We start from the raw sequence: 14527 nt of genomic DNA, 5'->3' as shown, positions 1-14527 counted from the left end.
AGACGGGGTTTCACCGCGTTGACCAGGATGGTCTCGATCTCTTGACCTTGTGATCCAACCGCCTCGGCCTCCCAAAGTGCTGGGATTACAGGCGTGAGCCACCGCACCCGGCCAATTACTCTTCTTTCTAAATACATCTTAAACTTTTGCTATGGTCAAATGTAAACTGTGGAGCCTCAGTCCCTATTTTCCTAGATTGTATAAAGTATGTCCTCATCCAAGGGTTCTTGACATTAATATAATATCCTACCAAGTCTAAGAATCCATGCACTAAAGTGGCAATGAACAATTTTGTAGAATAGAATGAAATCTGAAACATACACCGAAAAAAAAAAATACAGCTGCCTAAAATCAGTCCAGTTAACGTAACAGCAGCTGCCATTTATTGAGTGACGACCATGTGCTACGCACTGTGCTTATTATCCTTATAATAACTATACTCTGGGTATAGTTATTATCCCTAATTTATAACGATACTAAAATACAGACCTATAAGGTACATACCTTGCTCAAAGTCAGACTATCTCTTATACACACACACACACACACACACACACACACACACACACACACATTTTTTTCTGGGAAACATTCAGATCCTAGTTTTCCCACAAATTACTCCCTATTTGATAGTTTCAATTATTGTAAAGACACAATCAAAGAAAGCTCAGGCAAGGTTTCTACACAGATATTCCATTATGTTATAAACTTGAAATAATAACATTTTGATTCATTGCATTTATAAAATGCCTTTCATCCAAGAAATAAAACGTGACTCCTAATACAGCTTCATCAATCTTTCTAATACCAGCAGTAGATAGATGGAAAGTTTAATCATCCTAATTTACAGAAGGAGAAAGCTAAGTTGTTTAGGAAAGGCCTTGCCTTGGCAATGGGACTTGAATTCAGTAATTATTGCCTAAGAACACCATGTGGATTAGTAAGCTCAGTTTAATAAACACCTAAGGCAAAAAAAAAAACCAACAACAACAAAAAACCATGCTTTGAGAGTAACAAAGGAAAATACTGTTGCATTCATTATGCCAGTATCTATCTGGCTATCAACTTGGTCTGGTTAAAAAAAAAAAAAAAAAAGAAAATTATATCGTGGCAGTTTCTTTGTGACTCAGTTTACTCAATAATTCATTTATCTGCATGTTCACAGTGACCTAAGATATCCAAAAATCACTTTTAAAAACATTTTAAGGCCAGCTATGGTGGCTCATGACTGTAATCACAACACTTTGGGAGGCCAAAGTGGGAAAATTACTTGAGCCCAGGAGTTTGAGACCAGCCTAGGCAACATAGTAAGACCACCATTTCTACCAAAAAAAAAAAAAAAAAAAAGTTTAGAAAAAAAAAACTTAGCCAGGCATTGTGATGCAAGCCTGTAGTCCCAGCTACTTGAGAGGCTGAGGTGGAAGGATCACTTGAGCCCAGGCGGTCAAGACTACAGTAAGCCATGATCACACCACTGCACTCTAGCTTGGACAACAGAGCAAAGACCCTGTCTCTAAAAAAGTAATAAATAAAAACATTAAAAAATTTCAGTGTGCTACAACTGTAACTAGAGTACAGCACCTGAAGAGAGACACTGAGATATCCAAAGAAGAGTAAAAGAATGAGGGGGCTAGAAATAATGTCATATCAGAAAAGATGAAAGAGTTGGGAGAGTTTAGTCCAGAGGCAAGATGTAAAGGAAATACAAGTATACTCATACATACGCTCATTCATTCAAACATGACTGACTATAACCTATGTGGCAAGCATCATGTTGGGAACTGAAACTGTGTCAATGAATATGCTACAGTCACTGCCCTCAAAGAGTATAGAATCCACCGGAGGACAGAGGTGATTATAATATACTGTGCTCACTGCTACAACACAAGGAAGCATGGGAGTATCACAGGAATTCCTAGGGAGGTCCCTGGTGTGCACTGGGAGATGGGTAGTAATCAGGGACAGTTTTCAGAAGATAATTTAGTCCTCAAAGATAACCAAGGTTAGCCAGACTGAAGGTCGAGGTAGGGATGAAAAGAAATGGGAAAATGTGCAGGCCCAGTAAAGAGAAGAAAGTGATCCCTTCAGGGCACCATGTTTTCATCAGCAAAGCTGGAATGTCAGGTGGGATGGGGTGGAGAGGTGGGCCAGCAAGCTGGCGTGCACAGAGCACCCATATGTGAAGGGCCACGGCTCACCTGCTGTGGAGGTTACACTTCATCTCGAAAGCAAGAAGAGCAGTGAAGTTTTAAAGTAGGGAATGACTGAGGCTCAGGACTGTGCATTGGCAAGATGGCTCCAGCTGCAGGGTGGAGGAGGGGCTGAATGGGGCAAGAATGGAGGAGGGAGACTCTCAGGGGGCTGTGGCAGTGATGTGGAGGGCAGGAGCCACCCACACAGCAGCCGGAATGCTGGCAAGTAGAAAGACTCAGAGCTACTCAGAAGGTAGAACCCGCAAGTCTGGGCACTGACAGGATGTGGTACTGAAGGAGGCCTGAAAAGCGGTGAAGGAGGACTCACAAGTTATCTGGAGTTAGCAATGGACAGGATGTGGGAGAATTTACTGAGACAGAAAATCTAGAAGTGCATTTGGAGGGAAGACAACTGGAAGAGCTGTTCACCTGGAAGAGGGAACAACCACATTCTGAGGGCTAAACTAAAACTTAATCTATAGAAAGACAAATCCCAGCTCACAAAAAGCCTTCTGAGATGTAGCCAAAGAAAAAACAGAAGGAGCTGCCTTGGCTGATGAAGTACATTCCTCTCGCAGGGATGCTCAGGAAGAGGTTTGATGACCACTTGGCAAGGGGTAGGGAGTCAAGCATCAAAGGAGGGCAGGATTAGATGGGAGCTTCTGCTCATTCTCCACACCACAGGCAGAGGATATTTTAAAAACATAGGGTTGGCCACGTCCCTCTCCTACTAAAGCCCTCTAACTGCTCACCAGTGCACTGAGAGGAAAATTCAAACACTACACGACCTACAAGGCCCCACACGATGAGTCCTGTCTGCCTCCTTAGCTCCTATCGCTCCCGCTGGTCTCATCTCCTCTCTCCACACCCCTTCCCCAACCCAGAACCCCTCCCTGTGCTCCAGCCAAACTGGCCTACACACAAACATGCTGAGCAACTTCTCCACCTCAGGGCCTTCGCCTACACTCTTTCCTCTGTCTGAAACACCCTTCTCTGCTTCTTGATGTCCTTCTCATCCTTCAGGTCAAAACAGAAACACCAACACTCCCCAGAGAGCCTTCCTTGAGCAGCCAGTCTAAATCTAAACATTTCATCTTTCTATATGAGGTCCTTTCTCTTTGGTCAATATGTAGCTAGGTTATCTAACTAGTCAAATTTCTTTCTAGTTTCTTCCTCACTCCACCCCAACTCTGTAGATAAATCACACCAAGGGCACACTTCACTTGCTTGTTCTCACCTATTGCTTGGAAGGGCATCTGAGACTGCTGGGCTGCTGTGTTGAGAGGGTCCAGCCCGAGTATTCACCTATAAGTAAAGAAAGAATCTTGATCAGTCTTGTGTTCTGAGGACACAGTTCTAATTAACCTATAATTTGCCACAAATTTCTCATTTCACTATGAAGGTTAATTAGCTTGTTGCTAGACAGACTCACGGTTGGAGTCTATTCAGTATATAGGTTACAGAACCGTATAACCCATACATTACATAATACTCTATGACTGTCATTATTCCATTAAATACTTAAATAGTGGAGAAAAAGGAGAGATAAACAGTGTAAAAATCCAACTCACTATCTAGAACACATATAAAAACAGTATGTTCAAAAAGTACATTAAGTATATATCCAGGGGTTCGTAGTGAACCTCAAGTTATCATATCCTTCTAGCTCTGCAACCAAGTAGAACACTCTATGTAGAATGTTTCTTATTCACTAAAAAAATGAGGCCCAAGTAATTAATTATAAAATATTTGAGCCTAATACAAAAGCCAACTTTTCTTTCAGATGTGAAGCCCTAAACAGAAATCCAGAATTCAAAATACACAGAATGAAAAGACATTAACTAGATATATGTTTCTAGCACAAATATGTCAAGAGGAGTGTATTCCATGTGCAATATGCTTATGTGCTTAATCACTGAAATGAAGTCTATATTCTCGCTCAAATAAATCGTAGAAAACAGCACCTAGGATCATCCTGAAGACACTGACCAATAACACAATTCCAAATAATTAAAAATACCGCACCAAACCCCCAGTATCCAAATATATACAGATACTGGGCAAATACTACAGATGAATCCTCCTCCACCTCCCATTTAAAAAAAAAAAAAAAAAAAAAGGATTGCTTGTCAGAGCTTGAGAAAGTGCAGTTTTATTTGACATTTCAATAAGTGGAACACAGCATTACAAATCCATCTAACTTTACTGAAACAATTATTGAAATTCGTACCTTCAGGCCATGTATGTTCCGTTCCCCAGGAGGCTTGCAGGCTGAAACAGTAATTGACTAAATTGTAGAACACATCAGGGCCATTTACAAATTTGTTCAAAATGAATCGTTTAAAAAGAAATGAGGGTGACACCAAAATTAGCAGAGAGAAATGATTGAAAAGTGGCTCCCAAGACCCAAAGTGGGAATTATGAACCAGGGTTTTAACTTGCAGGAGTGAGCATTTATAAATGCAAAGAGCTTTCTCACACCACCTCATATAAATTCCAATTTCTGCTTAAAACATATAAAAATCAAGTTAACTGAGCTAAAATGATTAGATTCCTTTCATAATTCAAATTTCTGCAATCTGTCCTCATTCTATTACATTGTATATCTGCTATCACTTAAACTACTTTGAAAAGAGCTAAGGGTTTTTCTTTGCGGAGCGGCAGTGGGGGGTGGTGATGAGAAAAGGATCTTTTAATGCCAAAAAGATTGCTAGGGGTTCTAAGATGGAACATTCTAGTGTGAATACTACCTTGCATAGCCATTAGGAGTCAAATGTATTAAAATATAGATATATAACTAATTTTATTATATTTCTTACAAATCTTGACACGTGCTAATATTTAGTCCTAGAGATAAAGCAGTGACAGAAAAAGAGAATATTAATTTCCTGACACCACCTTGAGTTACAGGTTGGTACTTTTCCAATTCAGCGAATCCTTCTTCAACGAATGTTAAAAATACAAAAGACTTCTGCCCATGTTACAGACGCTTCTATTTGAAAACTATAGTGCCCTACAAATTGTATGTTGAGGGGCCATCAATTTTGATTGATTGTTTGGGGAAAGATTCATTTGATTTTTTTGTTGTTGTTGTTGTTGTTCCTCTCTCAGAAGTACATGTGGTTTTCCTGTTTCTCACAACAAGAAATAAAGCTGTTTAATAATAAGATGTGGGTAATGACCAGGCACAGTGGCTCACATCTGTAATCCCAGCACTTTGGGAGGCTGAGGTGAGCAGATCACAAGGTCAAGAGATCGAGATCATCTTGGCCAACATGGTGAAACCATGTCTCTACTAAAAATACAAAAAATTAGCTGGGCGTGGTGGTGGGTGCCTGTAATCCTAGCTACTCGTGAGGGTGAGGCAAGAGAATCGCTTGTACCGGGGAGGCAGAGATTACAGTGAGCCAAGATCATGCCACTGCACTCCAGCCTGGTGACAAAGCAAGACTCCATCCCAAAAACAAACAACAAAAAAAGTGGGTAATAATTATAAAACACATCAGTTGCTTTCATTTTGTATATTTCAATTATACTCAAATTTATTATGTTATTTTTCCTAGAAAATATGTCTAAACCGTAACAAAGTGTTTTTACTTACCTTTCTAAAATGCACTAAAATTAAGACTCAAAATCTTCTTTCCTTAAAATGGAAATTAACTTTTTGAACCAACTATAGTCTCATGAGTTTGATGCCTGGTCCTTGAGGGACCATCAATACTTCATAAGACAACACTTCAAAATATTTCCACTGAAGTAAGCAGTGCATTCATAAATTTCATTTAAACATAATGCCTAACCAAGGAATCAGAGACAAGCATCAACTCTTATCTCTAAACTTAACATATGCCTCACTCCTCAATTGACTTCTCAAACTTTTTTAGTTGGAGACATAAACCACAATCAAAAAAACCCAGTAACCTCATATTTCCTAAAGTTATCAGGTCAGGAATTACTATAAAGCTAGTAAATGTTCGTATTTATTAATATTTAATATATATTTTAACAACAGAGAGGACTTTGCTATGACCTGGTAGTTACTATCCAAGGCAATTGTGCTATTTGGAATGAGGACAACATGTTATCAGATCAGAATTATGGCCAGGCACAGTGGCTCATACCTGTAATCCCAGCACTTGGAGAGGCAGAGGTGGGAGGACTGTTTGAGCTCCACCAGCCTGGGCAACATAGTGATACCTTGTCTCTATTCACACCAGCCTGGGTAACACAGTGATCCTCGTTTGACACCAGCCTGGGCAACATAGTGATACCCTGTCTCTATTAAAAAACAAAAAATTGGCCAGACGTGGTGGTTCACGCCTGTAATCCCAGCACTTTGGGAGGCAGGCGGATCACAAGGTCAGGAGTTTGAGACTAGCCTGGCCAATATGGTAAAACACTGTCTCTAATAAAAAAAATAATAATAATATAAAAATTAGCCAGGCATGGTGGCACACACCTGTAATCTCAGCTACTCAGGAAGCTGAGGCAGGAGAATTGCTTGAACCTGGGAGGCAGAGGTTGCAGTGAGCCGAGATTGCGCCACTACACTCCAGCCTGGTGACAGAGTGAGACTTTGTCTCAAAATAAATAAATAAATAAATAAAATTTGCCCAGTATGGTAGCACATGCCTGTAGTCCCAGCTGCTCAAGAGCTAAAGCAGGAGAATTGCTTCAGCCTGGGGAGATAAAGACTGCAGTGAGCCACACACCGCACTCCAGTCTGGGTGACAGAGTGAGACTCTGTCTCCAAACAAAAAAGGAAAAAGAATCATTTTCTCCTATCCTTCCTACTTGTTCAGTCTAAAGATTCTTTTTAACATCGGGTCTAACCATAGATTTTAAAGTCTGAGGGCGTCTAACCAACTAGGTAGACACAGGAAATATACCCAGTATACCTACATGTTGATTTTGTAAATTTGCATAATTTCACTTATCTATATATGATAAAATGTACATTCGATGTAGACAGGTGGCAAAATGCAAAAGACTACCAAAAGCTAAAAACAATTATACCATAGCATATAAAAAAACACAGAACTAAAAAGTCTCATATTCTGAAATATTTAAATTTGGCTTATAAAGACTATATTTAACAATTTATTGCAACCTAGTGGGTTTTATGCTAAGACTACATGCAACACTGATATATCATGTCTTTTCCTCTTTTAAGTATCATCTCCCCATAATATACCATTTTCCCCACACCAAAACAAGCCCTCCAAACTACCCCCCTGCACATTCTAATTATATTTTAATATATATGCCTTTCCATTTTAATCACATTATAATTTAAATGAAATTCTTATTTAAAGGCATAGTATCCACTTATAAGTTATGAGACTTTGAAGTTACTTAACCTCCCTGAACCTCAATATTCTTGTCCACAAATTGGCAACAATGATACCTAATACCAGAACTATCGAAAGGATTACAAATGATGAGGTGTAAAGCAATATTAATGCCTTAACAGAGCAGACATCTAAAAATGGTTGTGATTATCATGGGAAGAAGCAAAATGGCATGAACAGTGAGAATGACGGGACTGCTCACAAAATGAAAGAAAACAAACAAAATTTGAAAGAATTTGGATGAAGAGAACGAAAAAATTTTTTAGAGAAAAATGAAGACCCACAACATTGGAAGTATGTTTCTTTTCTTTTCTTTCTTTGTTTTGTTTTTGAGACAGAGTTTTGCTCTTGTTGGCCAGGCTGGAGTACAATGACATGATCTCAGCTCACCACAACTTCCACCTCCCAATTCTCCTGCTTCAGCCTCCTGAGTAGCTGGGATTACAGGCATGCACCACCATATCCAGCTAACTTTTTTGTGTTTTTAGTAGAGATGGAGTTTCTCCATGTTGGTCAGGCTGGTCTCAAACTCCCGACCTCAGGTAATCCGCCCACCTCGGCCTCCCAAAGTGATGGGATTACAGGTGTGAGCCACTGTGCCCGGCCATTTCTTTTCTTTTTTCGAGACAGGGTATTGCTCTGTCACTCAGTACAGTGGCATAAACATGGCTCACTGTAGCTTCAACCTCTTGGGCTCAAGCCTTCCTCCCACCTCAGCACGCCAAGTAGCTGGGACAACAGGTGTGTGCCACCACACTTGGGTCATTTTTGTATTTTTTGGCAGAGACAGGGTTTTGACATGTTACCCAGGCTGGTCTCAAACTCCTGAGTTCAAACAATCTGTCTGCCTCAGCTTCCCAAAGTGCTGGGATTACAGGCATGAGCTACTGTGGCCTGCCTGGAAGAATATTTCCCTAGGATACTGCAAATAGGGTTTGCTGTGGCAGAGCTATAAAGTCCATACAAAAATTAATGGAAATCTTCAGTTTGTAAAATACTATTCCTTGTGAAGAAACAATTTTGAAACTTGACCAAATTCTCCAGTCACTGTAAACATTAAGAAATAATCTACATCCTAATCTTTGGCCTAATACATGAAAATAGCAACATTTCTTTCACTTTTTTTTGTATTGGTGCTTATTCTTCAAATACAACAGAAGTGGATTAATCATAATCCTTGTTTTGGACTATCACTGGCCTTGAATAGCCCAATCGTACTTACTTAGCACTTTAATAACTTAATAGTAATATACTAAACACTCCCAATTCTGCTGCTCACATGTATGCTAGAAGAGCAGTATTATTCTTGAACCCAGATCTTCTTGTGGGTTGGCCAAGCCAGCTGCCTTTGGAGACTTTATCAGTGCAAATAGGAGCCTACTGGTTAATTGAGCCATTCAAACTTCAGAGAGTTACAGGTAATGAAAGTCTAGAATGTTTAATTGGAAAACTCATACCATGATTATTTGTACAGTATCAGTTAACGGAGGTAAGTTTAACTTTTAATTATTTCAATTAAGTTATTTCTAGAAGGGTTACTTAGAGAATTTCCTTATCTATTCCATTAGTTAGAAAACATGGATTCCAGGTGGGGCAATGTATAACTGGTGAAAGACTTAATGGTTTATATAATTAAACTGTTCTTTTTCACCATTATTCAAATTTTGAGGGAACATTTATACATGGTTGAACAATCATATCTGATATAAGGATAGTGCTGCCAAACCTAAAAGGGAAGAAGAAAATTATCTGACCGAGGGAGTCATTGATACTTACTTTCATCAGCTCACATTTTTGGAGACAATCAAATTTCTATTTATGAAGAATTTCAATTATTTAGAAAATACTGCCCCCAAAAACAAGCACCAAACATTCCACCAAAATTTCTCTCCTAATGCCACGGTAAATCTTAGCTTCTGTACTAGCTGAAAGCTTTCTCCTCAATAGCAGCTTTGGCCACCATCATGAGCCACAATTTATAAATATCCAGAATTAAAGTCATTCATTTGCCTTGGTTTACAAACCATGTGGACCCCAAAGAGTTCTTTAAGCTAATGTAAGTATGTGCTTCAAAAACAAAAAACAATCTAGTTAGTTTAATTTACTCTAGTAAATTAGATATTTTATCTGCCATAACTATAATATAGCCTGCAATCCCCACGCTAATGAATACTTGTTTTGTTTTTCGAATTAAGAGCTAAACATCATGTTATGTGCATTTAAACCTTTGGAAAACATAACTGTTGATGAAACAGTTTACTGAAATAATCATTGTTGATTAGAATTTGCTCAACATTACCTCTTGGAAATATCTGCAGAGGTTCTATTAACTGTCCATTTACTTGCTGTTCCATTACTGTGGAATAATACTGCAAAGAGATTATAGAAAGAGATTACTCAGTAATGTATGAATACTGGAACAGACACTTATGGGTTGTTTAATTCACAGTACTTCTGTAAATTGCTGGTATATACATATCAGCCTTGAAAATACTTTTCCCCTACCAGCACATCAAAATGACTATAGTGAATATTTACGATTAAAAGTCCAGTGTGTTAGCCTTCACCCTGGCATTTATCTTTAAAAGTGTTAAGATTTTATATTAGTATTTAAGAAATATTTGAAAATGATATATATTTAAACGATACATAAAGTATTTTAGTAGAATTTCCCAAATTGCCTCTTGTTCTTTTTCCCTGGATTTTGCAAAGCAAAATGAAGACGCTTCACATCTGGCTTGGATCTACACGCCAGTTAATCGAACATTATTCACAGTTGTATATAAAATGCACAGATAATGGGAATCTAAATCACAGAGACTGTGGAAACAAGAAACAAGATGGGATATATGTCATCCCATCCAGAGATGACAGGATTAACATGATTAAAAGGTAGCCTAGTTTCAAACACACATCCTTTTATGCTTTAGTCTTATAAACACTTTAGTACGGATAAAATTGCACTGTAAAATTCTGTGCAAAAAAAATAAAGTTCTAAGTGAAAAACCTTTCACACTCCTTAATAATCACAAACTATTCAGTAGGTTGTACTCTGGTCTGATTCCGACATTTTCAATATGCTAATTGATGAGCATATATCCACCTAATTTGGAGATGTCTTCTTTGCTCTACATCTTATAACGTTTGACAAACAACAAAGTGATGCTCATGGCAGAAAATTATCCGCAATGAAAATTGCTGATTTTATGTTCTGAGGGGCTGTCAAAGAGCAGAACACCCTTTTTATCCTCGCTGTTTTTATATTAAAAACACGTGCATATTATTTAAATACTGTATGTTTAGGAAATCCCTCCTTGATTACCATTGTTTGCTGACATTCTTTAAGAGTTTCTTTCTTTTAGAAGATACCACATCTATCTTCCTGTTGCTTTTATGTACATTACAATTATTACAAGAGCAAGGGGATTTTTTTTTCTCTTGAAAATAAAGGGGAGCTATAACATTCTACATCATTTTGGGAATCACAAGTTAATACATCTAAGGCTATTTGCACTTATAACAAAGTGAAGGTGGATGTTGGCTAGCTATGGACTGATATAAGTGTACCCAGCTCTCCAGAGGCTTTCAGACTGGAAAGAAAAGTGATTCTCTCCTTCTACAGACATAAAATACTTATATACATACAGCATAAACCTGTGCAACACACTTCCTGGAATACATACTAAGGCAAATGTCTTTCACGAGATTCTGTTCCTTAAAGCCACAGAAATACAGCACTCTCCATTACTCAAACAGTGATGACAAGTAAATGAAATATCAATCATGCAGGCTGTCAACCTTTTGGGACAGCAATAACTGTTAACAAGTAGTCTGGAAAAATTGTCCGAAAATGGCTGGTCCTCGGCACACAAGTATTTGAGGTTTCCACGGAAAATTAAGATGCCAGTGGCTATTTGGAACATTGCTCAGGTATTCTTTTTAATGGGAAATTTGCCGGTTATTGATCCACAGCATGTACCCCCTTGCTTCTGGAAGGCTGCAAGCAACTTTCCAATCAGTAGCTGTCAAAAAAATTACTGCCTTTTTGTACTGATACAAGACAACAGCAGTGGTGTGTTCTCCTATAGTTAATGCTTTTCTTTAATTAACTGCTACGTACAATAGGCTAGAAATTTCAGTTACTACTTTGCCATTGACCTAGAAATCAAGACAAATAAAATATCCTTATGCTTTATCTAACAAGTTAATTATAGAGATGTCTAAAACTGGTGCTTGGGGTCAAGTTTGAAAACAAATAACCTCAAATGTAAAGGGTCAGAACGGGTGCAATGCATTTTTTTGCCACTATAAAACCTTGCATGCATGAAATTGACCTGTTTTCCAGCTTTATTTATTTACCTCACAGAATAAATAAATAAAAACGGTTTTCCTTTCATTTTTGGTCTGTGCCAAATCAACTGGCAAACTATATATACCTTTATAACCATTGTGAGAATTTTTAAGCCATCTACAAACATCTCTCTGTACTACGATTAACATAGTCACAGTGGTGATATTAAGTATGCCACTTAACAGTTTCTCTAAAGCAAGTAGTTAGGTTGTGTTTTTTGTTTTTTTATTTCCTCTAAATCCAACTGTATTTTCTCCTGCTGAACTACTGTGTTTGATCTGTGTCTGTATTAGTGGAGAAGCTTATGTTCCACATAGCAAAGTAATTCACCAACAAGGACATACTGTAAAGGGAGGTAATCAAGTTCACAGTGCGGGCCCCTACACAACTGACCCCTGAGGAGCAGGCCACCAACAAGGCACTAGGCCTAGAAGCTCAGGCTACTGCCTACAGAGCATTCCCAATGGAAGAAGGATAAAACGCAGGGCCATGCATCGTACCTCCTGGCACAGAGCAGTCCTGACTGGCCACCAGGTCCCTGCTGCCCAGTGAGATGAGCAAGGCACATGGAAGACTTAGAGGGCTCAAACCCAGGAGATTCATCACTAGCCGTCATCTCCCAGCACGTGACCTCTGTGACGAAATGCTCACTGTGCCTCACTTTACTCATGTGTAAAATCTTAATTTTACAAATGACCTCATAGCTAACCTCTGGACCTACCCAGAGGATAGCTGTGAGGCTCACATGGGAAAATGGAGAAGACAGTAACTAATAAACTGCAAAGCAAATTGGGTTTTATTTTCTTTGTTTTTTTGTGGTTTTTTTTTTGAAAGACAGAGTCTTGCTCTGTAGCCCAGGTTGGAGTACAGTGGCACAATTGTGACTCACTGCAACCTATATCTCCCAGATTCAAGTGATGCTCCTGCCTCAGCCTCCCAAGTAGCTGGGATTACAGGCACCCACCACCACACCCAGCTAAGTTTTGTATTTTTAGTTGAGATGAGGTTTCACCATGTTGGCCAGGCTGGTCTCAAACTCCTTACATCAGGTGATCCACCTACCTCAGCCTCCCAAAGTGCTGGGATTACAGGTGTGAGCCATCACGCCTAGCCAGCAAATTGCTTTTAGATCTGGATCTATCAGCGTCATTTCTATATACTCTTCCTTTAAAGGGATTATTTCCAATTTTGCTCCAAATAGTGATAAAATAAGCAATAATGACCAAAACCAAAACGAGGAAAAAAACAAAGAAACAAACAGCAACCAAAAAAACCCCTAAACCCGGTACACCAAGACACTGAACATAATAGCTTGGACCAAAATATAACAAAGTAATCTCCATAACATTGCTTAAAGTTATCCAAATAACTTCACCTTCACCTCTATAATCCTGTCCTGGCATTTATTAGACCTAATACAGACTCTGCACAGAGTAGGTGTCTGATAAATACTTACTGATTGAAATGGGGTTGAATTCTGAGTCTGCCACTCATTAACTTATATAGCCTTCAGGAAGTCATTTAACTTTATTAAATGTTAGTTTACTCCAAATGAGGAATATTTACCCTAATACATAGGGTTACTGTGAGGCTCAAAAATTAAACTGCAGCAATAGAATTAGTGAACACACTTGGTAAATCGTAATGCATTAATAGTCAAGAAATTTAAAAGTACATCTTGTAATACTGAAACAATATTAAGCACACTTTCTATCTTAGAAGTATTCCAGCACTTAAAAGTGCAGAAATAATTATATAGAGTACAAAATATTATGTTCAAACTGAATATGTCAGCAGCAGTTATAAAACATGTTTTCTTCTGCTATCCCTTGCATAATCTATTACAGGCAGTAACTGCAGTGATGATCGATAAGCTAACTGGGTAAAAGATTAATCAGTTTTGCAATTGCTAATGGAATCTGCAGTACCAGACTCAGATTAGTTTCAGAGTCCCTCTGAGCTGTTCTTCAAAATTCTTAAGCCATTTTAATAAGAATGTGACAAAGTTTAGCATAGTTACCAAAAATCTAATTAATTTGGAACAGAGGGGGAGATTCAACAAGGGGATAACAAGTACAATTTTTTGCTTTGTTTTGTTTGCAAGTTTACTACAGTGTTCATATTTGTTATAAATCTAATTCTAATGCTAATGGCACAATTCAATCAATAAGTACATTTTTTTCTTCATGGAAATCTGCCATATAAAAAACTTGCGTTCTAAAACAGCACAGTTTAAGTTTACAAGGCACAATTCTCTATTAAGAAAGAAAGAAGACCAGGTGCGGTGGCGCACACCTGTAATCCCAACACTTTGGAAGGCTAAGGCAGGCGGATCACCTGAGGTCAGAAGTTCAAACCAGCCTGGCCAACATGGTGAAACCCTGTCTCTACTAAAAATACAAAAATTAACTGGGTGTGGTGGCAGGTGCCCATAATCCCGGCTACTCAGGAGGTTAAGGCAGGACAATCGCTTGAATTCGGGAGGTGGAGGTGGCAGTGAGCTGAAATTGCACCACTGCACTCCAGCCTGGGCAACAATAGCAAAACTCGGAAAGGAAAGGAAAAGAAAAGGAAGGGAAGGGAAAGGAAAGGAAGAAAGAGGAAGGAGGGAGGGAGGGAGGGAGGGAGGGAGG

General features: G+C 38.7%; 1 protein-coding gene across 4 annotated transcripts in view; it reads right to left on the bottom strand.

Annotated features, from left to right (window-relative positions):
* Nucleotides 1-14527, bottom strand: part of MAP2K5 (mitogen-activated protein kinase kinase 5) — a 258213-nt gene that overhangs the window by 211343 nt on the left and 32343 nt on the right. For all 4 annotated transcript variants that reach the window (XM_017518933.2, XM_017518936.2, XM_017518941.2 and 1 more), the window contains exons 4-6: nt 9843-9912; nt 4423-4463; nt 3430-3497 (exon numbers count right to left, since the gene is read on the bottom strand). In XM_017518933.2, the coding sequence (XP_017374422.1) occupies nt 3430-3497; nt 4423-4463; nt 9843-9912 (179 nt within the window). The remainder of the gene's footprint in view (nt 1-3429; nt 3498-4422; nt 4464-9842; nt 9913-14527) is intronic.

The sequence above is a fragment of the Cebus imitator genome, unplaced genomic scaffold, assembly GCF_001604975.1.
Source record: "Cebus imitator isolate Cc_AM_T3 unplaced genomic scaffold, Cebus_imitator-1.0 Scaffold715, whole genome shotgun sequence".
NCBI lineage: Eukaryota > Metazoa > Chordata > Mammalia > Primates > Cebidae > Cebus > Cebus imitator.
This window is presented reverse-complemented; position numbering and strand designations above follow the sequence as displayed.